This window comes from Temnothorax curvispinosus, unplaced genomic scaffold (assembly GCF_003070985.1).
Source record: "Temnothorax curvispinosus isolate PA1 unplaced genomic scaffold, ASM307098v1 QBEX01005876.1, whole genome shotgun sequence".
Lineage (NCBI taxonomy): Eukaryota > Metazoa > Arthropoda > Insecta > Hymenoptera > Formicidae > Temnothorax > Temnothorax curvispinosus.
In genome coordinates, this window is record NW_020215656.1 from 895,776 (window position 1) to 919,233 (window position 23,458).

The 23,458-nt window shown below is 37.7% G+C and overlaps 3 protein-coding genes across 6 annotated transcripts; 1 reads left to right on the forward strand and 2 right to left on the reverse strand.

The window, feature by feature from the left end:
* Nucleotides 1-615: 615 nt before the first annotated feature.
* Nucleotides 616-20,699, forward strand: LOC112455174. Of its 4 annotated transcripts, none has more exons than XM_025016942.1 (23): nt 616-756; nt 2,533-2,690; nt 2,828-3,037; nt 3,672-3,876; nt 6,146-6,309; nt 6,428-6,559; nt 6,651-6,830; nt 6,927-7,203; nt 7,461-7,894; nt 8,357-8,405; nt 12,852-13,012; nt 13,106-13,269; nt 13,598-13,745; nt 13,983-14,097; nt 15,006-16,337; nt 18,456-18,515; nt 18,584-18,705; nt 18,807-18,947; nt 19,012-19,216; nt 19,295-19,443; nt 19,531-19,746; nt 19,984-20,085; nt 20,149-20,699. In XM_025016942.1, the coding sequence occupies exons 2-23, from the start codon at nt 2,541-2,543 to the stop codon at nt 20,230-20,232; spliced, it is 4,800 nt and encodes a 1,599-aa protein (XP_024872710.1). In that variant the 5' UTR covers nt 616-756; nt 2,533-2,540; the 3' UTR covers nt 20,233-20,699. The 4 variants fall into 4 exon arrangements, with proteins under 4 accessions (XP_024872710.1, XP_024872708.1, XP_024872709.1 ...); XM_025016940.1 differs by lacking the exon at nt 15,006-16,337 and adding an exon at nt 14,408-14,440 and having other exon boundaries at nt 6,927-7,157; nt 7,430-7,894; nt 8,354-8,405; XM_025016941.1 differs by lacking the exon at nt 15,006-16,337 and having other exon boundaries at nt 6,927-7,157; nt 7,430-7,894; nt 8,354-8,405.
* Nucleotides 10,051-12,845, reverse strand: LOC112455176. Its single transcript, XM_025016945.1, has 4 exons — nt 12,472-12,845; nt 11,690-12,320; nt 10,665-10,798; nt 10,051-10,322 (listed from the first exon to the last, which is right to left on the reverse strand). Exons 2-4 carry the CDS (start codon nt 11,940-11,942, stop codon nt 10,218-10,220), a joined length of 492 nt encoding a protein of 163 aa, XP_024872713.1. The 5' UTR covers nt 11,943-12,320; nt 12,472-12,845; the 3' UTR covers nt 10,051-10,217.
* Nucleotides 20,700-20,840: 141 nt separating the features above from the next.
* On the reverse strand, nt 20,841-22,658 carry LOC112455175. The gene is made up of 4 exons (XM_025016944.1): nt 22,175-22,658; nt 21,736-22,098; nt 21,355-21,658; nt 20,841-21,207 (listed from the first exon to the last, which is right to left on the reverse strand). Exons 1-4 carry the CDS (start codon nt 22,307-22,309, stop codon nt 20,951-20,953), a joined length of 1,059 nt encoding a protein of 352 aa, XP_024872712.1. The 5' UTR covers nt 22,310-22,658; the 3' UTR covers nt 20,841-20,950.
* Nucleotides 22,659-23,458: the final 800 nt, after the last annotated feature.

The window sequence follows — 23,458 nt, forward strand, 5'->3', positions numbered from 1 at the left end:
TGTCATCTGTGTAATGGGATTACTCTATTTGATTAGCAGCTTATCACATGAAGAATGAGTTTGACTAAAGCAAATCTGTAATGCGTTTTAATATTAGTAATTATTTATCTTTCTGAATCCACTGTTTTCTTTTCTTTTACTGTTTATTAATCAAGATAAAGATGTAATACTGATTGCTAGAAAATTATAACGTAATAGAAACGCTTAGAATACTCTTTATTTTATCAAATTCTCATATTCTAAGTTTCACGACGGTGTTTCTATTATTATGACATAATTTATAGTTACTGTGACACGCAGTTATTGACGCAGCAGGGAAAGATAAACACATGGCGCACCGCTTATTCCGTTTTACGGGACGATCGACCGCAGTGCTAGTCTCGGGTAAAAGAATGCCATTCTGTCGAAATAAATCAACAATGACTGTCAAAGCAATTTTAGCATAAATTCTTGATTGACCTTAATTTTTTATTCATTCGTCCGAATTGGACGCGAGGACGAATACAAGGGATCCTCCTTAAAAACCCTTCAGAACAGCACAAGCTTTTCGCAAAACGCAGGTTCGCACAGGTGGCGTCGTGACGCCGAGCGTCGGCTTCATTCGACGCGCGACGCTTCCTCGTGTCACAGCGTCGCGACGCTCGTGTGTCATATCTCTTTAGAACGCGCTGCTACGCACGTTGTTTGATCCGCACGGTCCGTATGATCGACGCAGAAATGCTGGTCACAAAGCCGGAGCGAAACAAAGCCGATCAGGTACCGTTTTTCTTTTGATGCACTGCCGCATTAAAGCACTGCGGATTGGATTTAATGGGTTTTATCCTTCAATCCGTATATTTTTTAACAATCATTAAAACGAGAAACGTCTTCCTTACCTGTGCTTTAGCGCAAATATCCAAAAGTTTCAACATTGAAAGCTTAATGTGATCAAATCTATCTTGTTGGTTAGCTTTAATTTTTAAATCTACACCATGTCTATGATCTACACGCATATCAAGAGTTGCAAAATCATATTGATTGTTTTCGCGACATTCGTAATTGAAATTTGAAAGGCACAATTTAATTTCTATTTATCCCACACTTAATCTGTTTAGATTTGAAAAATAGATTCATGAGTATAGTTTGTAGCGCAAGAGTATAAAATGACGTCATGCACAGAAAAAAAAAAGAAATGTTAAATCAAGTCTTATATACTCGTATATACGCAACAATCTATAATCTTGAAATACATATATAGTTCAACCAAGAAAAACAAGTTGAAATTTTTATAAGAAGATTATAGATTGTTACGTATGTACGGAGTATATAAGTTTTGTTTTGACACTTCTTTTTTTCTGCGTATGCTAATTAACGTTAATGATTGTGTCTATTTTACAAAGATATGTGGAACTTGTTTCGGACTCACACATAAAATCACGTGAAAAGTTTTATTCATTATCCTGCGAACGCTAATCAAGCCACATGTTATAAAATAAAAAATATATACTTAAATCAAAAAATTATCAATCTAATTTTTATAATCATAATATACTTGAAATAATATTTCATATAAAAATTATTTAAAACGTGATTGTATAGAATGCTGAAAAACGTATTCACTCATACTTAAGAATATATCATATTCGTCAAAAAAAGTAGAAATTATTTATCAATGTTTAAAATAATAAAAACGCGTGTAATTAAAAAAAAATAATAGACGATAATTTAATAGATGAATATGCAAATAAAAACGCAAATGGAAACACATAAATCACTGTATAGAGAGAGAGAGAGAGAGAGAGAAAGAGAGAGAATCCACGATAGTTTACATTCTATTCCACTATTGAATTCCACGCATTGGCATTGAATAAATAGAAACAGGGAATTCACCGATTGCTTTCGCAAGAGGAAAAGTCCAAGCATGTTCCGGATATACGGAACGCGTTTACGGTATTGAGTGAATAGCCAACTAGATCCAGTACGATAGTGCATAATGAAATCATTATCGTGATGTATATAATAGCCGAAACCACATCGCAGTATAATGCGCTCTTTTGCGATATAGCGAGAATAATTTGTATAATTATGCTTCAATAATTGAAAAGAATCTGTCGGAATATAATCTCTCGACAAATTACATATTGAGGTTCTCTGACTACATAAAGCATGTCTATTCGCGCTTTCGACTAATATCACGTTTCGCGTGTCATGAATATCGCTATTATATTCTGACCCGCCAATCATCCATAAAGCACTATGAATATGCAAGCGAAAATCTGTTTGAATGCCGCAGAACATGCGAATCAATAACGAAGAGGAACCAGCAACGATGAAATGTTTGTTAATCTGTCTGCTGACCCTTTATAAATTATAAAACATATTAAAAAACTTTTACGCTCATTTCCATTATCAACAATAAATGCAATTACACATTTTATAAAGGATAGAATGTGTGCCTGCAAGAATTATTACTTTTACAAATTAACTATGTCATGATTATTCTATACTCATAACATTCATCTTCTAAATTTTGAAATTGTCATTCTGTTGCAGAGGCTCAAATGCATTCGGCCGTAAAAAGTTGGTTGCATCGTGGCGAACTCGAGAAGCTCGAAAATGTCGTATTGGAGGGTCGGGGCACTCGCTTGTTAGGCGAACAATCGCAGGATCTTAGAACTCGTGTCTTCCTGAAGGGACTCCCGAACTATTTGGTAAATAATTCATAATGATTTAGACAAGATTTAAAAACAGCCACAACCAAACTTTACCTGAAAAACTGCTTTCAGACTAAGAAAATTTCGTTAAAAGAGAACGTATCAGTAAAAATTAATCGTTTGATTTGTTTTAGACGAAGATTTCTCAAGTGCACGATGCTGTTGCACGTGGCTCGTTAGCTGAAACGCAGAAAATAATATCTGAGGAGTCGAAGAAAAAGTTGGCGATCGCGAAGGATTTATGTGGGGTACCCTTGATACACAAAGCAGTCTACTACGATCAACCCGAGATCGTTGCTTGGCTCATAGAAAATTACCCTATTACTCCACAACAGAAAGATAGAGTACGTCACTTTCCTTTAACATTGCTATCTATAAACGTAAAAACGAATAAGAAATAAAACCTAAGAAACTACTGTGTCTATATTCGATCGATTTCAGTCAAAGAATCTTAAACATCAACTAATAATAAAAAACATGCTTAACAGCCATTTTTATGACCGTAAAACTAATCCAGCGAACCTCTCTCTTTCTAAATGGCTCTGTTCCGAAAATAATGATTGCCTTAATCTGCTAATTTATTCAAGGACCTTAACGAGCATAAACTTCAATTGGCGATATCTTCTATAATTCACAAGGTTCGCGAGGCCTATTTTCACGACAGAATCGTGTCGCAACGCAGCGTTTGTCAACTCATTCGAGAAGAAGCTCCTAATAATCGAATACCTTCTTTTCTTTAGCAAAACGTTGGTCCCGCATCGCGTGACGTTGATAATAACAAAGTGTAAACCACCTGTTCTTTCCTCGCCAGCCATCAGCTTACACACGAATACAAATGAAATAATCCTAATCCAGCATATATCAACGTACATTTCTTTTCGACACCCTTGCCTTTCGTCGAAGACATAAATCTCGAAAATCTAAATCCATTTATGATTAGTCGATCATATTTCATATACAAAATTCTTCATTGTTTAGGAGGGACGAACAGCTTTGCATTACTGCTGCGCGTGTAAAGATCCCGATTCGATTTGGGATCTTCTCATAGAAGGCGGATGTGACGCTAGTATATGTGACAAGAAAGGAAACCCGGCCTCTTATTACCTAGAACACCCCGCGGATATTGAATTACCCGAAGTGCAAGAGATGACGACTCGACGAAGGAAAAGTACTGGAAAAGATAGTGAGTATCGTTATTCTTATTTCAAGAGATAAAAATATTTGATATATGCATGATATAAAGAAAAGTATATTTTTCTTTTCCTCTACACACATCACGCGAGATATACATCACGATATTTTCCTTTTCTAACAATAAGAATCGAGTAGATAAGTAAAGTACTTTAACGAAGTAAAAGCCGTCTTGTATTGTCAAATGATATACATACTGTATCCTCACTTCAATACCGCAAATAAGCGTGTTTAAATATTACATTAATTTCGCTAGTTTGCCAGCAAGTCGTTAAAACAATTTCGAGGAAACATCGCGAACGATTCGACGGGCAACCTTGTGACCGGCTGCATACTATAGTGTTTTTTGCCTGTTTCCTATATTCGCGGATATAGATTCTTCGCCTTATACCCTACATATCCGTTTCTAATGACCGTGAAGAATCGATAGCACATAAATTCGTAAGGCAAGGCTAACTGCGGCGCTCGATATAGAAACACGATCGAAACGAAAAATTACAGACGCGATAATTTTTGTATTCGTCTTCACGTGTCTTAAATATTCATCGCTGACGCGAATATACAGATTAAATTACAATGTAAGATAATTATGAAAAGGGAAGGAACGACTTTTCCGCTCGTTAAATGACTTCGCGTACGTAAATAGCTCGTGGATCGACCTATCGTTGTAACAAAGGCCGAGTTCTAATTTAGTCAATGATAAGAACTCATCTTCCATTCTTCGATCGTACCCACCATGCTAGCAATTACGTTCGAGAATTGAAGTCAAAGCAATTTCCTGTAAATATACATTCCAACGATCGTCTTCTTCTCTTACGCGATTATACATAAGAAATTCTTACTAGGTTGCTCGCGATAGACAATTTATAGCTAAAATTACTTGCTGTTTGAATAATAAATAATAATAAAATAAATGAAAAATAATCTTTCGCTAGTTAGAGTTACATTGTGTGTAAAAACAGTTCAGTGGATAATTATTCTTCCTTTTACTATAAAATCAGAGATTTGTTGCTTAGTCCAATTAGAACTACTCATTAAATCATTATATTTTGTCACAAAAAATAGACTGTCATCTCATCGTTTTCGTATTTGTTCGTTCAATCATTGAACCATGCAATAATAATTTATTAGAAACTCCGAAGTGTGACAGGTAAAGAGTTGTAAATAGGCACAAGAGGTAGCATAATACTAGTTCTCTTTATCGGGGTAGTAACGCAACGTCTATATTCACTGTATGCGCATACGGAAACATGTCAGTAATATAACAAACTCCGTACATTGCTCCACTTCTTAGAAAATTTATTAACTGGCATTTGTGCTCGCCATTCGCGTATTCAAGACGATATAAAATATTTAATGTAGCGTGCATGTAACTATTATCGAAGGCGCGCATCGATAGATCGAACCAAATCACGTCTAATTTATTTAACGATAGGTATGCCTGAATGTAGCGAACAGAACTATTACGAATGTTATTTGAAGAGAATACTGACTATCGACTTTCACATTTTAATTATGCAAGCAATCTTTGATACAAATATGACGTAACTATATTTTTACGAAATTATAGATTACAACAAAATTAGATTTAGATTAAGTAAATCTGTTGAAAATAATATCATCAGTCTTTACAAAGGTCTCCAGTTCTATTTTCGAACGTTTCCGCGTGATAAAGAGAACATACACTCTAACAGAATTTGGGATTTCTCCGTCATGAAGAACATACATGTGCCACTCCGCAATTGTGCCGGCATTTAATATTTTATTAAGCCATGGATTTCTTGTCTCGAGAATTATCAAATATTTAATGTCTTTGTAATAGTACGTAGAACTCGAAGAGTCATACCGTTCACAAGAAGGTACTTCGTAAAAACATCACTATGCAAATACAACAGTCATGATGTCATGAAAGACGGTCAAGCCATTTTATACCGTAATGTTATCGCAACGATTATGTGATTATTTATTTTTATTTTCTGTTTATTGTTCAGTTATTCAAATAAAAATCAATTTAATATAATTACATCTAAGTCAAGTAATCTTCAAAATTTGTCGAAGAAGGAGTGTGGTGATTATAATTGTCTTACATTTATGTTTCGTGATTGATTTAATTGTATGTCAAATCGTTGAGAACTCTTTATATTTTTATCGGTTCCATTGTCATAATAACACATAAGCTATATACTCCAGATTCTTTGGTATGAATTAAATCAGGAGATTTCCACGATATTGTCTAAATCGTTGTCTTTCTTCATGGTCAGGTGGTATGGATTTTAAACCTTCCAATGTCAGGATATGGATACACAACAAAGACATCGGAAAATTACAGCAGGTGTTGTGGGAGGGACACGGATCCAAACTTCGATGCGAGACCAGCAACAATCCGCGAATAAGAAAATTCCTAGAGGCCGTGCCCTTTATTATGGTACGTCAACAGATGATAAAATGATTACATATATTTTCTAATTATTTTTTTATTTATAAAATTAAAAATATTAACATCGCGATAGCTAAAAAATTATCAAATTTTATTATTTTGGCAGGGTACAATAAAAGATATCCACGCGATGGTCATTAATAACGATTTGGAGGGTCTCAAGAAGAAATTGGATGAGCCTATTTCGCCCATTGTTTTGTCAGGCAAGGACGGCAACGGCTTAAATACCCTACACAAGGTAAGCTCTCTCGACGAAAGTACAAAATAAATTTTTTTCAACTGCTGAAAGTTGACGCAAGAAAAATCCCTCTTATCTTTTTCATCGCAAGGCTGCTGGTTTGGGATACACGGACGTCGCGCGTGAAATTCTCGAAAGACATCCCGCAACGGTAACAGCTCAGGACAACGAAGGAAAAACTCCGTTGCATTATGCAGCTGCGATTAAGGACGACGGCGTCATGTACGATCTCCTGACAGAGTACGGAGCCGACGAAAGTAAACTGGATAATGTAAGTACTAGTCGGCTACTTGTAATTGAAAGAAGAAGATAATTAATTGATAAGATACCGCCATAATTATATCCTATAAATTTTGCTGCTAATCAGAGACAAAAGGCGCCCGCATTTTACAAGAATCGCCCTTCGGACGTAGACCTGTCGAATTTGTCATTGATACCGGAAGCGCCCCGAGTTTCCGATACTTATCCGAAAAGTTGGGACTGGAGAATCTTGGACGCAGGGCAAACTATGCGAGGCATGAAAAAGGTTAGCAGTGACGATAGCGCTTTCGGTAGCGCCGAATCCACAATGAAGGATTCGGACGGCTCGAACGAGAAGGTATATTTGTCATCGTTGTCTAAGATATATGCACGACATTCTGCCTGTCTTAGCTTGAATTTGATATATTTATTATTGTATGATACACGTTTTCGTATTGAGTAATAATTATTTAGTGCACCATTAAATCACGCGTAGCCGGACATAGAATGGCATCCCGGTCGAAATGTAGTGTCGTAGTCGGAATGAGTAGTCAGTTTGAGTAGAGAATTTCTTTTTTTTTCCTCCTTCAACACGAGGAGGGGGGGAGAGTTTCCCGTTCGTAATTCCAGGTCAATGATATGATGGATTATTTGATGGGAGATTTGGTGGAACAGAAAGTCGACGATGAGCAACAAGAGAACGAAGAAGCCGAGACTCCAAATGGAGACGAGGAGGAAGCACAGAATGTAGACGAGGAGAAAGCACAGAATGGAGATGAAGATGAGGCAAACGACTTGGGAGACGAAAACGAAGCCGCAGAAAATAACGAGGATAATGCCACGAATGAGAATGAAGGGGAGCAAGAAGAGAAGGCATCATCGGACGATGACGTGGTAACTGGACCTGTCGCGGAGCCAACGAAGGACGAGGAAGATGGGCCTGAGGCCGCCGTTAATGAGGACGGTATCTACGAAGAAGTCCCAAAAATCGAGGAAACTGCTGCCGATAACGAAACCGCCATCGAACACGATGAAAGAAACGAGCCTAGCACCGGCGATTCCGGCGTCGACGATCCTACGCAAGACGAGGAGCAGGTATTGCCTTAATTAAATTATCACGATCACTGCACTGCGCCTTGTATAATACAAAGAAGAAGCCGGGATATATCAATCTATGTCCGTCCCTGGGATTACAACATTATGTAAAAATTATGTATAATAATGTAATAGTAATTACATTCAATAAATTCAATAAGAATACTTTTTAAATTGAGAAAAAATTTGCCGTTCATAAATTCTTGCCGAAAATAAATTCTTACGATTCCTCAGACAAAAAAGTCTATTTGTAAGACTCGAGTTGCCAGCGAGAGCTACTAAATGTTTTTTTTAGACGGACACCTTGTGTGCTATACACACATACCTAGAGTATGCGTAGGCGCGGCGAGAGACATACGATCGATTCGCATGTAGGATTCCCACATGCGATTAATATCTCCTATCGATCGTCTATGTGTCTTTTAGCCGTGCGCATGATTTTGTACCTGAATGTAACAGCAGGTCATCGTTGGCGAGCACAAGGAGCCCGCGGAGGTAGAATTGACTGAGGGTACACGGAAAAAAAGACTTGGTTGAGATAACCAAAAAAATGGTCGCCTCGACCAAGTGCCTTGATTATATATAAGACAACTGATATCTTGGTTACATATACCAACGGCACTTGGTTAGACTGCCGTAGTTGGAGCAACCATAGTACTTGGTTGGACCATCCAAAAGATATTGGTAAAACCTCAGGCGTCACTTGGTTGCTCTAACCTATTGTTTTTGTTGATTTTACCAAGTTAGTTGGTTGATGGAACCAACTGTTATGACTGATGCAACCAACGGCCGTAGTTAATTTAACCATCTGTATTGGTGAAATTAATAGATCGAAGCACTAGAAAATTATACATTTTTATATGAAATATTTTTTGTAGCTCAGTTTATCCGTTAAAATATTTTTCTTATTATATAAGAAAAAATATTTTCACGGATAAACTGAGCTATAAAAAATATTTCACATAAAAATGTATAATTTTCTAGTTAATTGCGGGTTCTGTTGTTACCTATATAATTATGAAAATATTTATAAAGTATTTAGTATTTATTTATTTATTTAAATTACATATTTTAATGTGACAAATAATTGACCGCTTGCCATTCGGTGCAGAATACATGGAAAATTAGTCAATAATGTGTCAAGTTGAAAGAATTTGTAATTATTTGTACTAATTATTTCATAGGAATAAAGGTTTTCATTAAATCCAACGTTTGTGCACATGTTGCATTGAACGATTACTTTTTTATCCTCACTGCAGATAATTGTTTTAATAATGCCGAAAACAGGTATCTCATCCAAATCAAGTTTCAGAACTAGGCAGGTATTTAATTTGTACGAAATACCCTTCGAAATTACCCACGGCACGTTGATATAAGTATTAATTTGGAATTCTACAGCCGGTAATGAGTTTGCAATTTCCTCAAGGCATATTTGGTCCATAAGACTATGAGGTCCTACCTCAAATTTTGAAACAAGTCCTCGCTCGCACAGCTGTCTAAAAAATAATCTAAAAGTTTCTTTCAAAGCGAGAGTATACGTTATATTCCGTCGAGAGTATGTGGAATTAGCGCTTTGCATAGAATCGGATGGCGATTCCCAAAATTTATGTGCTGCAATAGCAGAATCATCAATGATAGGTTCATCGTAGTCTGCATTCCCTATTTCGGGCTCTTTAGAACGGTCTCTATACAATGTCGTTCCTGGGATGGAGTTTTTAAAAAACAGCTGTGCGCGAAAAGTAAATGTTTCTTGAATGCATTCCACGTTGTAAAATCGCGGAAACAATCATTTTCTTTACATCTAAATACTGCAGAGTTAGATAAGTTATGCACAATTGTATTGTGTATCTGAAGAGCTTGTACCGACAGCACGAGAAGGCCACATTCTGTGCAATGCGGCATTTTAGCGGCTTGTGTTTTAACCAATGATCTGCAATGAGGACCTAACCTAATCTATACAGCCCGACGGGAGACTATCAACGACTAAACATACCAATTAACGCAGTTTATATAACTCTTTATAATCTATATTATAATCTATATCTATATCTATATCTTTATAATCTATATTATACAACAGTCTTTAAAATTGTACTTCGTATTACGCGAGTGCAAACTTCTTACACATTTGTATCACAACAGGAATCTGAGTCCCACGGCGTGTAGATGTCATAAATGATCTGCTGTAGTACCAACCACGGGCGTTCACTTTGCACTGGGTACTGTGCATGTAAGGCATGAATGCACTTAAAGCAGACATCGACGGCTCGTAATGGACTGTCCAGCTTGTATAAAATGTCGTCTATTGCAACGTACGATGCAGTTATATTTTGAGACCAACAACTGCCGCCAGGGGTTGCAATGTTGTTTTTAGCTGCTCAGCTTTCAAGCGCATGCGGTTAATTGCTGGCATCAAATCGTCAATAACCTATAACACATGATGAAATTCAAAATACATGTAGTGAAGACAAAAATAGTTTCAACATATTAACACTAATCCTTCCAACCCGCCCTTTCGTGTCCCATGAGATTCTAACAATCGTTTGTTCCGGAAAACAAATGATTGTCAGATAATCCCCCTACCCCTAAACAAAGTTGTTATAGTAAGGAACATCAGGTAGAAATTTCAAAGTCCTAGCTCATTTACTCTCGAAACGGCGAACAATCAAAATCTCGGTGGGATACGAAAGTGCATGGCTGGAGGACTAATGTGAGGACCAGAAAATACGTTGGAAGGGTTAATGTTAAAAAATGTAAGAACCTTACATACCTTTACGTGCAATACCAATCCTTCCGCAATTTCTGCTCTAGTCGGCCGCGTCTTGAATTTGCCAATTCGTGCATTCAGTATTACTGGCTCAAAAAGTTTAGCAAACTTATGCAAAATTGTGACTGGTGACTCATCTATCAAAATAAAAATAATTTCAGACAAGTTAATTACTAGCGCAACAATATTTTTTTCAAATTACATATAAAAAACTACGAGCTGGACAAAATAGAAAATTTTTCTCTTATTTTGTGGTATCCACGATAACTTAATAACAAAAAATCGTAGAAACAGTTTTAAAAAAAGATTTTGCAAGAAAAACTTCAAGCTTTCACGTTAGGAAGTCGAAAATTTTCACAGATTTTTTTTTGAACGTGACAGGCCTACAAAGTGAGAGAAAAATTTTCTATTTTGTCCAACTCGTAGTTTTTTATATGTAAAAATTATCAAACTCACAGAAACTAAAAGATAATAGTAACCTTTCAAAAATAGAGATTTCAAGCTTCAAAATCTTTTTTTTAAATTTAAATTTTGTTTATTTTTAACAAAGTTACAGCTGCTTAAATTTTGCCTATTTTTAAAGATAAATTTAGTGTTTCTTTAATTTTTGTGAGAAGTGTAGTACAGTCATGGACAAGTGGCAACAATAATAAGCCAAATATACAATGTGCTCTTTGCTTCTTGTTTTGTGTTCTAAACATCTTTGCGATTATCTTTGTCGTCCAAGATAAAAATTGACCAACTTTAGAAGAGACAAGAAACATCACGTTACGCAACGGAATTGCGAAATACGAGATAATCGCAAAGAAGTTAAGAGCAGAAAACAGGAAGCAAAAAGCACATTGTAGATTTAGCTAGTGCAAGGATGCGAACGCAGACGTTGGCCGGATAAGTCTATTATATAGGTTATTATGTGCGCCATGCACGGAAAAAATAAATGGAAATTTCACACAATGCAGACAATTCACGCTTTGCAAAACTTATTAATTAAAAATCTAATTTAATAGTATAAATGCAACAGAACTTACCTTCAAATATTGAGACAAATTTCTCAAATCCCCAATTTTTCAATAAATCCGCCACACTTTCTTCCATCATTGCACTGCGACGACGGTGAAGACGGTGACGATGACGATGACGACGACGAAGATTCGCGCGGTCAATGCACTTGTGGAAAAAGTCTTCGATTACGGCGAAGCAACCGGCGATCGCGGGACAGTGATCACGACGATGATGATGACGGTGACGATGACGGCGCGCTGGAGAACGTCGCATGCTCATAATTCACCTCAGCGCGATCCGCGGCTATCAAGCCGCGACTTCCCCTATTTCTTCCCTCGCGGCCTCGTCCGTCCTTTCGCGGTCGGGACGGCGGCGTACGTATGTGGCGCGTATTCGTGTCCAATATTTATGAAGTCGACCGCCGAGCGCGCGGAAAAAGTCGACGAACCCCTCGGGGCTCGCGAGCGTCGCCGGAATCCGGGACGTAGATTCTCCGCTGGCCGCCGCGTGCTGAAGATTAGGTTAGGTTGATGAAGGACTTCGCGGGTCCGTCGGCGATTCCCGCCGCGCTCCCGTTCTCCAAGATACCTCACACACTGATACCGCGAACACGCAGTTATCGGGACACGACCGAGAAACTCACTGCCGAAGGGTTTACTGCAACAGTACAGCAATATCAATTCGAAGCCATTGTGCAGGGCGAGAAAATCTCGGCGGGAAGGGGGGATCTCAGCGGCGCGGGGATTCCCTGGCCCTGTACCCCCGCGCAAGCACCATGGCTTCGAATTAGCATTACTATACTACTTACCGCTCGCGTTTCACCGCGACCGATAACCCGCACACGACGTCGATGAGAAAAATCGTCAACGACGACGCAACGACATCCGTACGTTAGCACGTTCAGTCTTCGACTGCAGTGCAGCCATGCTTTTTAATTCACCAAGAACTTGGTTAAACTAGCTACGGTCATTGGTTGTGAGAACTAATTTCTGGGTGATCAATCGCAATACAGTTTTTTGGTTACTTCAACCAATTGCGTTGGTTATAAGCACCAATAGTTCCAACCAAATTTGAATTGTCAAACTAACTAAGTGTACATGGTTACGGCAACCAAGTCAATGGTTGTAGTTACCAATATATACGTAACCAAGAAAAACTTGGTAAATTCAACCAAGCCTTTTTTTCCGTGTAGCATGGCCCGGGATTCAGAAGTGGAGGGTCTGCTGGAGAACGGTAATATGGAACAATTAGCGGCTCTCGTTCTCAACGGCGAAGGCCGACGACTGGTCGGACGACAGACCGGAAATCCTGAACTCCAGGCTTTCATCGATAACGTTCCGGCTTACATGGTATGTCATTGCTACGCGATAACAGAACGCAAGAATGGAACATAGACACGTATAATATATTTATGTATAAAATATATTGTTTCGTAATATAAGGGAAAAATCCATGCCGTGCACATAGCAGCGCGAGAGGGGAATCTTCGCGATCTGCAAAGCGCATTGGATCGGCGCAAATTCGCGATAGCGCGTGACGAATCGTCGCCTCACGGTGCAACGCCATTGCACGTGGCCGTTGTCTTCGGAAATACCGCTGTCATCAGGTATTTAATTAACTTATTTATCACGTCACAAGGCTGACTTTTAAAAGTTGCAGATAGATTATAAGAAAAAAATTGCGCCGCGCATTTATAATCTATACACTGCAACTTTTAAAAGTCAGTAGCTTGTTGTTCTATAGTAAAGAAGATACTGATAAAAATATTAAAGAAGGTATTCAATAATGTCGTCTATATAATCAACCGATTGCCGTCGATACTAGCTCATGATTTATCCCAACCATATCACGATAGACTTTTGTTCGAATGACAGGCTTATAAACCGGCACTATCAACTCACGCCATTCGGTTGAATATTTTATACCTGATTTAGGTACCTAGCAGGCAGGTTTCCAGAAACCGCCAACGCAATCGACCTCGACGGACGTACTCCGTTGCATTACGCGGCAACGCTCGCAGACAACGGTCATTATTACAATCTTTTGCTACACCTGGGTGCCAATCCTTTAGTAGAGGATAATGTGAGTGCTATTATAATATTTTACTACGATCTTTATTGTTATCGCAATTCTGCGATCACGAATAGAATCAAATTCAATGTTATGCCTTCCGACTAAATAATGGAATTTTAAAACAAAGTTCGAATTCTAAAAAAGACAAGTTAATTTAATGCTAATAAGTACACGCATAATTCTCTCACGAATTAACTATTCCATTGCAAGCGAAGTGTCCATAAAACTTTATCTTTTGTCATGTAGTTCGAACAAAAGGCGGATTATTACAAGCAAAATCAAAGCGATCTGTCGCACAAAAAGCTTCTACGAGATTTCGGGGCTAGCGAGAAGCTCGCCGACGAAATGTTGACGGATAAAGGTATTTCTTGATTTGAGACATTTTAAAGCACCATCGGCAATATACATATAAAAAAAAATCGTGACATAAACCGTCCGGGCACTCCTTCTCGTGATATCACTCTTCATGTTTTATGTTCGAAAAGATGGTTCTGATTGAAAGTTAAATTCTCATAAAGATCTTCGACAACGTCGCACTTGGCACGAATATTCTATGTGTCGCGATTTCGTGAAGTATCTATTAACTGTTTCCCGCTCGCACACAAAAACATTGTTAATTCAATTATTTTATAACATCCAGTTTCGTACACGAACGATTTATATCTTTCTAGACAAGCGCAATCAGATCATCCCTCAAACACCGCGTAAGAATACTAAGAACCGTAGTCGAAATACTTGGTGAAAGCACAAGTGTTACTGACTTTCTGATTTTGTGGATTGATTTGACACTTTGCTCAATTATTTTCATAATAGCATGTGATCAAGTCAACATTTTAACACCTCAGCGCGTTGATCGAGCTAAGGTGTGAAATATAAATTCGCTACATATGCTTTTATTCCAAGTCCAATACATTAGTTATATAATTATTGTAAGATCAAGAAAAATTGAATTCTAATTGTAAGGCGATTTAGTTATTTCACAATTCCATCATAATGAAATAAAATTCTTGATCTCGCAATAGTTATCCTTTAGAACTTTTCAACATTTTAAATGTGCAAAAGATCATTATCATGTCTTCACTTTTTCAAGTGAAATATTTCATTTAAAATTCAATTTTCCAACATTCGCTCTTTGATAATTGTTACTAACATTATCGCGAAATTTGCTTATTCGCTTTTTCTCGTCAACCTATATCTCTCAACGCCGATGGTTGTTAACCCGGCTATTCTTTCAATCGCCGCTGCTACTGATTCGGCCGAGATCTACAGTACCCGGAGGTGATATCTACTCGGCTCGGCGGGATGTGAGCGAGCCCGAGATCCTGGCCACCCTGGAACGATGTTTCCGATTGCTGGTGGGCAACCGACGATTGTCGATACCGAAGACACCGTCGAACGCCGGTACACTAGTCGCTCGTTGCCTGAGACAGCCCGTATTCGATTTGATCAAGCACCGTGTGACTCGCATGGATCACAATCTCTTTGACGTGATCTGGCCTGCTCTGAAAAGGTACGGTACCGTCACGGGCACCAGCAGCAAGATCAACAGCGCCCGCTCGAGCATCAGCAGTGTCGCGGACGAGGATCACGGTTACGGCGTGGTAGCGCCCGACTTCGAGAGTTACGTCGTCTTCACGGAGTTCTTCGATCCCTTCATTCGGGAGCTGCACTGCGTAACCGCGAGCGGCGACCTACCCGATCACCCACCACCACGTTTCTTCAACATCAACAACGAAGATGGCGAGGAGGCCCCGCCGGATGAAGCGATCGTTATCGCGATCGAACAATATGATTTAGACCCGACCGCCAAATTTATCCAAGCCGGTATTTTAGAATGCACTCGGAACCTAATTAATTACAGCCTGCCATTGACTTTGACGGTCAATCAACTGGAAGAAGTCGAAAGGGAAATCACCAATCAGCTAATGAGCCCAGAGATAACTGATCTGTTGGCGGAAGGCAGCAGCGAGGACGAGGCCGGCACGTATTTCACGCTCAGCGAAATTCTCGATCAACCCAGCCGAATACGGGCGCAATTGGCGGCAGCCGGTCTACTGCTGCCGATCACAGAATTCGAGCCGAACGACGACCGGCGTCTTCACGGCAAGCACTGGCCTTACGGGCGCGGTGTGTACGTCACCACCGCTGGCGATCTCGCTGCGTGGGTAAACATTCAGGATCACTTGAGGATCATTTGTCGTACCAACGAGAACCGGCCAGGCCTCGTTGGTCGGGCTTACGTCAGGGTAGCTAAACTGATGATGATATTCGACCAGAGGCTGATGTTTAAACGGAATCAGAAACTAGGTTTTCTGACCGCCCGCCCGCACACCCTCGGCAACACCATCAGATTCTGCTTCATTGTACGATTCCCTGAACTTTCGAAAACGCCTGATAATTTGCGGCACCTGTGCGTGGTGCGTGGCCTGAACGTGCGCGACACCGTGAAGAGCGATATGGTGAGAGTCAGCAATCAGCAATCGCTATCCATTACCGAACTGCAGACCCTCCAGGACTTTTGCAGAGCGGTGCACAACATCATCACACTAGAGAAAGAATTGTCGTTGAACAACTCGATGAAGATCGCCAATCTTATCACTGGCATATTTCGCAAGCGGGCGAACGCGTCGAGAAATCTCAAGACACAGATGAATTGATAGTCACGATTACGAAGACAATATTAGATTTTAAGTTTTTAAGGATGATCTGTAATATAATCATCTTCTGCCTGCTTCATAGACAAAATCGGCAACCAACCAACAGTTTGTCAAGAACAAACTCGACAAAGCAGCCAAACGAGTAGTATCGAAAATAATTCGTATACAATGGTATTTTAAATAACTTGTCAAAAAAATCGCTGCTCTGTCCTAGAGAATTTTGCGAAGCAAAAATTCTACTCAGACATATTTAAGCCTGAGAAGCGAAACGACTGATTCATCATTTACTAGATATTCCTGTTCAACATATAATGAATCACGATTATTAATTATGATTATTAAGAACGTTCAATTTATTGACATTCTAGGCGATAATTTAATTCCTTATTTAACAACACTATATGATCGTTGTTCGCCTTTGAGAACCTTCGTTCTTTACCTTCTCTTAAGTCTTTCTATAAAAAAAACACGTACGCTTATTCATGGAAATCTTCTGTGATAATTATCAGCCAATGTTTCATCGTCAATTACTCTTCGCAGACTGAACTTTTTAAATAACGTTTAGGCTAATGAGATTAATGAGCGAGAGGGAGAAAGAGAAATGCGTTGGAAAGATGTGTGAACGTTATTTTGTTTTCTCTCGTGCACCCAGCGTCTCTCTTACAAAACGCTAAATCATAATCATAGTCGCTCTATTAATTGGATTAACTGGTGACGAGAACGCAGGATTGCTGATTAGGTTAGTAAACGATCAGCATTATTGGTATAAACACGACACCGTTATCGCACAACGTTTCACAATCGTGCTTTGTAAATCTTTGTTCTTTCGAGATAATTCAGCAAATTTTAAAAATTATTTTTGTATAATGTAACATTGCTCGTATAAGCAACGATTTTACATGAATTCTCCTCGAAAATGCAACGAAATAAACGTTTTATACAACTCAAAGATTCGTAACTATTTTACAACCGTGAAGAAATATTTCGTTCCTTATGTATCTATAGATTCTCGTATTTATAATTCTAAGCATGACATTATTTTCATGTAAAGTCGAATATATTAAAATTCTTGACCGGATATTGGTGGCACAACAAGCTTAAAAAATGTTAAAGTCTTTTCAATAGCTTTTCTTTATCTAAATGTAATGCACGAGTCGATGTTCACACAAAATCAAAATGACGAAGCACACGTCTTTCCAACTCAGTGTTATTCGTTCTATATAAAATGGACCTATGTATCCTTCGTTTACTCTTATTCTAATTGTAAGCATCGCAATGTGAATTTGTTAATTAACAAATAAACCAATAGGCGTCTAAGTGTCAAATTGTATTTTTTATAAATATGTACAAATATGTATACTCTATACATTTTTATTCCTATTTTGTATAATGTTGTGTTCAATAAAATATTCATTATAATGAAAGAGCAAAAAATAGAAATTGATATTCTACTCAATAGTAGAAAATTATCGATAAGACGGTAAAAAAAATTGACATTTATACGTCTGTTGATTGACAATTGCGCGCGATTGTAATTATTCATCATATTATACAAATAATCACCAATGCACTTTTTTCAGATACAGCAAATCAACCGTATTTGTTATACAATTGTGCTTGCTTATGCTTTTGCACGTTAGACTTGAGCTTATATACGTATTGTATATACTATATGTATACGTATACGTATAGTATTGTAAAAAGTAATATTAATTACCGTCACGTTTTGTCGAGTTGTTGTTTAATACACATAATTTTATAATATATTTTTGGTAAAACTGAAAAAAACTATTATTGCATCAATGTAATAAATTCCTAAATCATAGGAGATAATTAAAATGAAATAAAAAACAAAGGATTACTTTGTCTGGAATTTTACTGAAACTTTATTAAAATTTACATATGCTGTATAGGAATGCAATAATTGTTTTCAGTAAAAAACAGATTGCATTAACTACGAATAACGTGCATGCTAGTTTAACAATATTAGTTTAACAGAATTTTTAATTAAAATAACATTTTTAAAATCATTATCTGACAATCTAATGGATTTATTTTACAGATGATAGCGGAGTCGACATTCCAATATTTCGCTCGGAGGAAGGACGTTACTTAGCATCATGTAAGTACACAGTACGTTGTATCATATTCTTCATAGAAATTAATGTAACAAGACCATCTATATTTCAGCACTTGGTGATCCCTTAATTAAAGGATTAACAGAAGTTGCTAACGCACGTCCAAAAGATCCGATTGCATATCTCGCAACATATTTATATAACTTTGCTAGCAAGAATAAAGCCAATGAACAGGTATGTGTCTGAATGACAAAAGAATTGAACGCCGTGAAATATCATTGCTGTCGCATTAATATTGGACTGCTTCACGCTGATTTTCTTCACTCGACTTTTAGGAATCCGACGTTCTCATTATACCCGATCGCGAAGAGGAAAATTTGGGTAATGTCGAGAACCACGCGTTCGACGATGACGCCGGCTATCCCCGAAGCCCAGATTCGGACGTACCTGAATCCACATTTAGCAATCCTAATAGAGTACGTGAACAAAAATATAGCCCAACTTTCGTAGAACAAAACTTTTGAAATCGATGTTTCTTAGGACGAACATGGACAAAGTATGATCCACTTCGCGGCGGTTCGTTCCTATTCGAAGGATGGGTTGTATCACCTGCTGCTGGAAACGCAGGTCAATGTCGGTTTCAGGGATGAATTGTATCGGACAGCCAGAGATGTTGCCGAACAGGCGAATATCCGAGAGAACGTCGAGGAGATCGATCGCTTCGTTGTTTATCTTGCGGCAAGAGGTAAGAAAAGAAAAAATACAAGCTATGCTCACATAAAAATTACGAGAACCTATAATACGAACTCAATTCGATACGCAGGAGAGACTGAAAAGTTGGTCGAGCTTCTGCTCGAGGGCTACGATCATATTCTCGACGCCGAAGATGACGGCGTAAACATCATCGACGTGGCCGCGCAAAGACAGCACGAAGCCACTGTGCAATTTCTGCAATCAATTCCTAATTACGTGGTAAGTAATGTATAATTAGCAATGAGAAATGACATACTGTTATTTTGTGTTACGACTTTTAACGCGATCGTCCGACATGTATTCCAGAATCAACGCGAAGAGGTACACGCTGCCATTCGGACCATCGACGAGGATCGTGCGAAGGAACTATTGAGTAAAACTAATGGGGGTGGGAAATTGCTGGCGGTTGGAAAGAACTCGATCGGCCGATGCGCCCTGCACATCGCCGTACTTCGGGAAGATGAAGGGCTCGTCAAGTTTATCGCAAAAATGTATCCGGAAACGTTACGCATCGGCGATAATGTATGAATCATTGAAAAGAGCACGCTCGCGTAATAAAAAGATAAAACTGGCTTAATACCACGAATTATAATCGGTTAGAGTAAATAACTGAGCAATGTAATTTTCTAACTATAAATGTTATTATGAATCATTAGCATTAACTAAGAAAATTACTGACTGTTGTGTCCAAAATTAAAAGAAAAACAAGAAATATTATGCATTCATAAAATATAAGAATATTAATCTTCCTTGTTATAGTTGGAGAGAACGGCTCTTCATTACGCAATGGGCGTGCCGTCCGTGGAAGCCTTGAGTAACATATTGATCAAGGCGGGAGCAAAACGCATTGTTAAAGATCTGGTAAGGTCACGTATTTCTATCGAATAACTGATAAAATAAGAAACTAATTTTCTTGCCTTTCAGAAATCTCGACAGCCCTCATACTACTTCATGAATAAATCTGATATTGAGCGACTTCAAGAAGAAGAGAAATCCATGACTGCGTAAATCATAAAATTCTAAAATATTTTTGCACTCGTAATAATACAATCACACTTTAATATGTTCCTGCGTTCGATTGAAATGCGTATTGAGGGCCGACGATAGAGAAGAGAAACCGATATAAATAAAGATAACGCGTCAGATAATCTCCTGTTACGTATAAATTGTTTATGACGTCGAAGATAGAATAAGTGTATTTCGAAGAATCTTAAAGCTCTTTCTATAATTTAAAAATATATGTATTCTATGTTATATTTTATTGTATTTGTACATATACTAATCGTAAGAATATTTTGTGAAAAAAAATTTCATTGTCAGGGCTTGAACTAACTCTGGTCGGCCCCTGTTAAGAGAAGTACGAGTGTTAGTATAATATATGTCATCGAAAGTATACGAATTCATAAATTATATGAACCATGTCAAATGTCGAGACAGTTTAGTGCCTTATAAATAAATGTAATGAGACTGCAACACATATATAGTATCATCATTTTACTCAATTGTATCAAGAATGTCATTGTGAACGATAAAAGAATGGAAGAGAAAAGAAAGAAGAGAGAATTAGATTCAGGATTTTTAAAAGACATTTAATGCCCTTGAAACGTAACTTCAAGTTTGTTGGTCATTCTGCTATTTATTATAATTTAATTCAATGCTTAACAATCTTAAATTAAGTTGTGCTTATTCGACGTATTACCTAAGGTAAATTGAGATCAAAAAAGATTTAGCGCTCTTGAACGAAATTTTTAACGTTGGTCTCGGTAGCGTTGTTTTGCCGTGTAATCATAAGGTATTCCTCGGTGATTTCCTCGGGCTGGATCTTGTTAAAATACGTCTCCCGTTCTTTGTGTACATAGTATGTATCATCAAAGTTAAAATGCAATCCCAAAACTATATTTAACGCGGAGGTGTCGTATGCGTGACAACCAGAATACCGATATTGTGGTTTTTTGTTGAATCTACAGCCCGCCGATTGCGCACCTACAAATATTCAATTAAAATTTTAATATAAACGGAGGAAAAATTGATATTCCCATATTCCCATACATATTCCTATCAAAGCAAGTATCAAAGTATAAAAAAATACGGAAATATATCAATATAAAAATAAAAATAAAGAATACCTACCAATGGGGGAGATACAATCCCTCGTCAATGCACACTGAACCCAAGGCAGCATTACTTTTTCTCTAATATCTTTAAAATTGCTAATTATTAAGTGTGATGCTCTAATCAGTGGGAGAAAGAAGAAGCTCTCAGCAGAGGCATGAAAGTATTCGTACATCTTTGGATGTGTCAGTGAACTAATGGCGTGCCTTGTAGGCCAAGTCAAGATTCCAGATTTTGGACAAAGATATTTCGCGATGTCTGAGGAATTCAGACGTACATTGGAATCCATATAGATTATACTACCTAGCGTATTTAAAGCTGTCTGCGGCATAAAAGCATTATTCAATTAGTACGGTCGTTCTGTAAAACTAAATAAAGACACCCTGGACAACTACTCACTTGAATAACTAAAGGTCTATAAACATGCAGCGTGTCATCTTCGACGTGAGCAGGAAAAGGATTTAGATCAAAGTGAGTCACATTACATCTTGTAGAATTACAGGCGAGTCTAATACTTTGTAAGGAATCTTCGTTTAAACCGACGCTATAAATTACAATACTATTATTTGGCAAAAAATGGCTGACGTTCCTAACGAAGCCATAAATATATTGCTCGTTTCCAGGCCTTACGAGCGACACAACCGTTACATTATGAGGTTTTGGACTGATCGGCGTAGTGGTTGTCTGTCCATCCAGACCAAGCAACGCAAGGTACTTAGAATCCGTCACTAGACGTTTCTCCTCAACGTCTTTTAAATTTTCCTAGAAGCAAGATTTTTGTGTGTAAAACTAATGGAAAGATAAACGACACGGTAGTGTTTGCTAAATAATAATATACCTGGAAGCTCCGCAACTGTTTGTGAGTCTCCGTCACTAGAGTCTGAATGGAAGGTCGTTGATTGCTGAAAGCGATGAAAACGATGCTGCTGCCTGCTATGCAGATAAGCAACAGTAGCAGGCCTTTGATACGCATCGCTCATCGTTTAATGAGATTTTGTGGGCAATCGGAGACAATAATACTGACTACGTTACGTCAAGAACGTCCCTTTTAGGTTAGTCTCTCGTCGCAGCCTCATAATACGTCACGTTGCGAAAGACTGAGCACCGTAGAAACTCATATCTAATGCATGAGCGATTAGCACGGTTTATCGGCCTAATATTTACAAACTTACGAACGATTAGATCAGGCCTCCGATAACAAACTATTCCCGCGAGTCTGACAGACCAGACAGACGTTTTCCCACGTAGGGGATTTCATTCTGCATAAAACATGACGTAAAACTTGGAGGCAGTGGCAGTGATGCCAGTCAGAATGAGAACGCGACTACTCACACCGTCAAAGCAGGTGGAGGGGATACACAACATACATACACAAACAAACTTACACCTTACACACACAAAAGAAAAAGTAGATATAGGTATGTGCTGTCGGAGCTTAGGGTTTAGATTTAAAATTAGACTTGAGACTTTCTTTAGATCTCTAGATTTTAGATCTTCGGACACTAAAAAAAGGCAGATGTGCTTTACCACATATGCTGGCAATATTTATATATAATATGTTTGTAATATTTAAAAAAATATTTAATGTAAGAACAATTGTTTTAATGTATTAAAATAAAAAATATGCAAAGAGAAAAGATAACAAAAATATTTTTTAACTAATTTAATTAATTTTTCCTTAGAAATTATATTCAGATATTTTTTACTGCATAATTCACAATTTTAATTCGTGTGCTATATTGAAAATGCTGACTAAATTTTGACATAAAGTATTTTTCTTCAATGCTTATTCTTGTTCTTCTCATAGAATATTTACAGTTCTCTAATTCAATAATCACGAGATAAAACATTGAAAATTCTATGATGATAAAACGTAATACGGAATAACATAAAAATAGAGAATTGAAATGATTATATAAGAATAGAGAGAAACATTTTTATAAATTTCTATTTATGAGATAACAGAAGTGATAATAAATGGATTTTCATCTAAAAGTATTAAAATAATGTATTTATATATATATATATATATATATATATATATATATATAAACAATATATCTTTACGTATCAAGCCTCAGGGCTTATAAGCAATAAAAATCACAGTCTTAACTACGCAGGT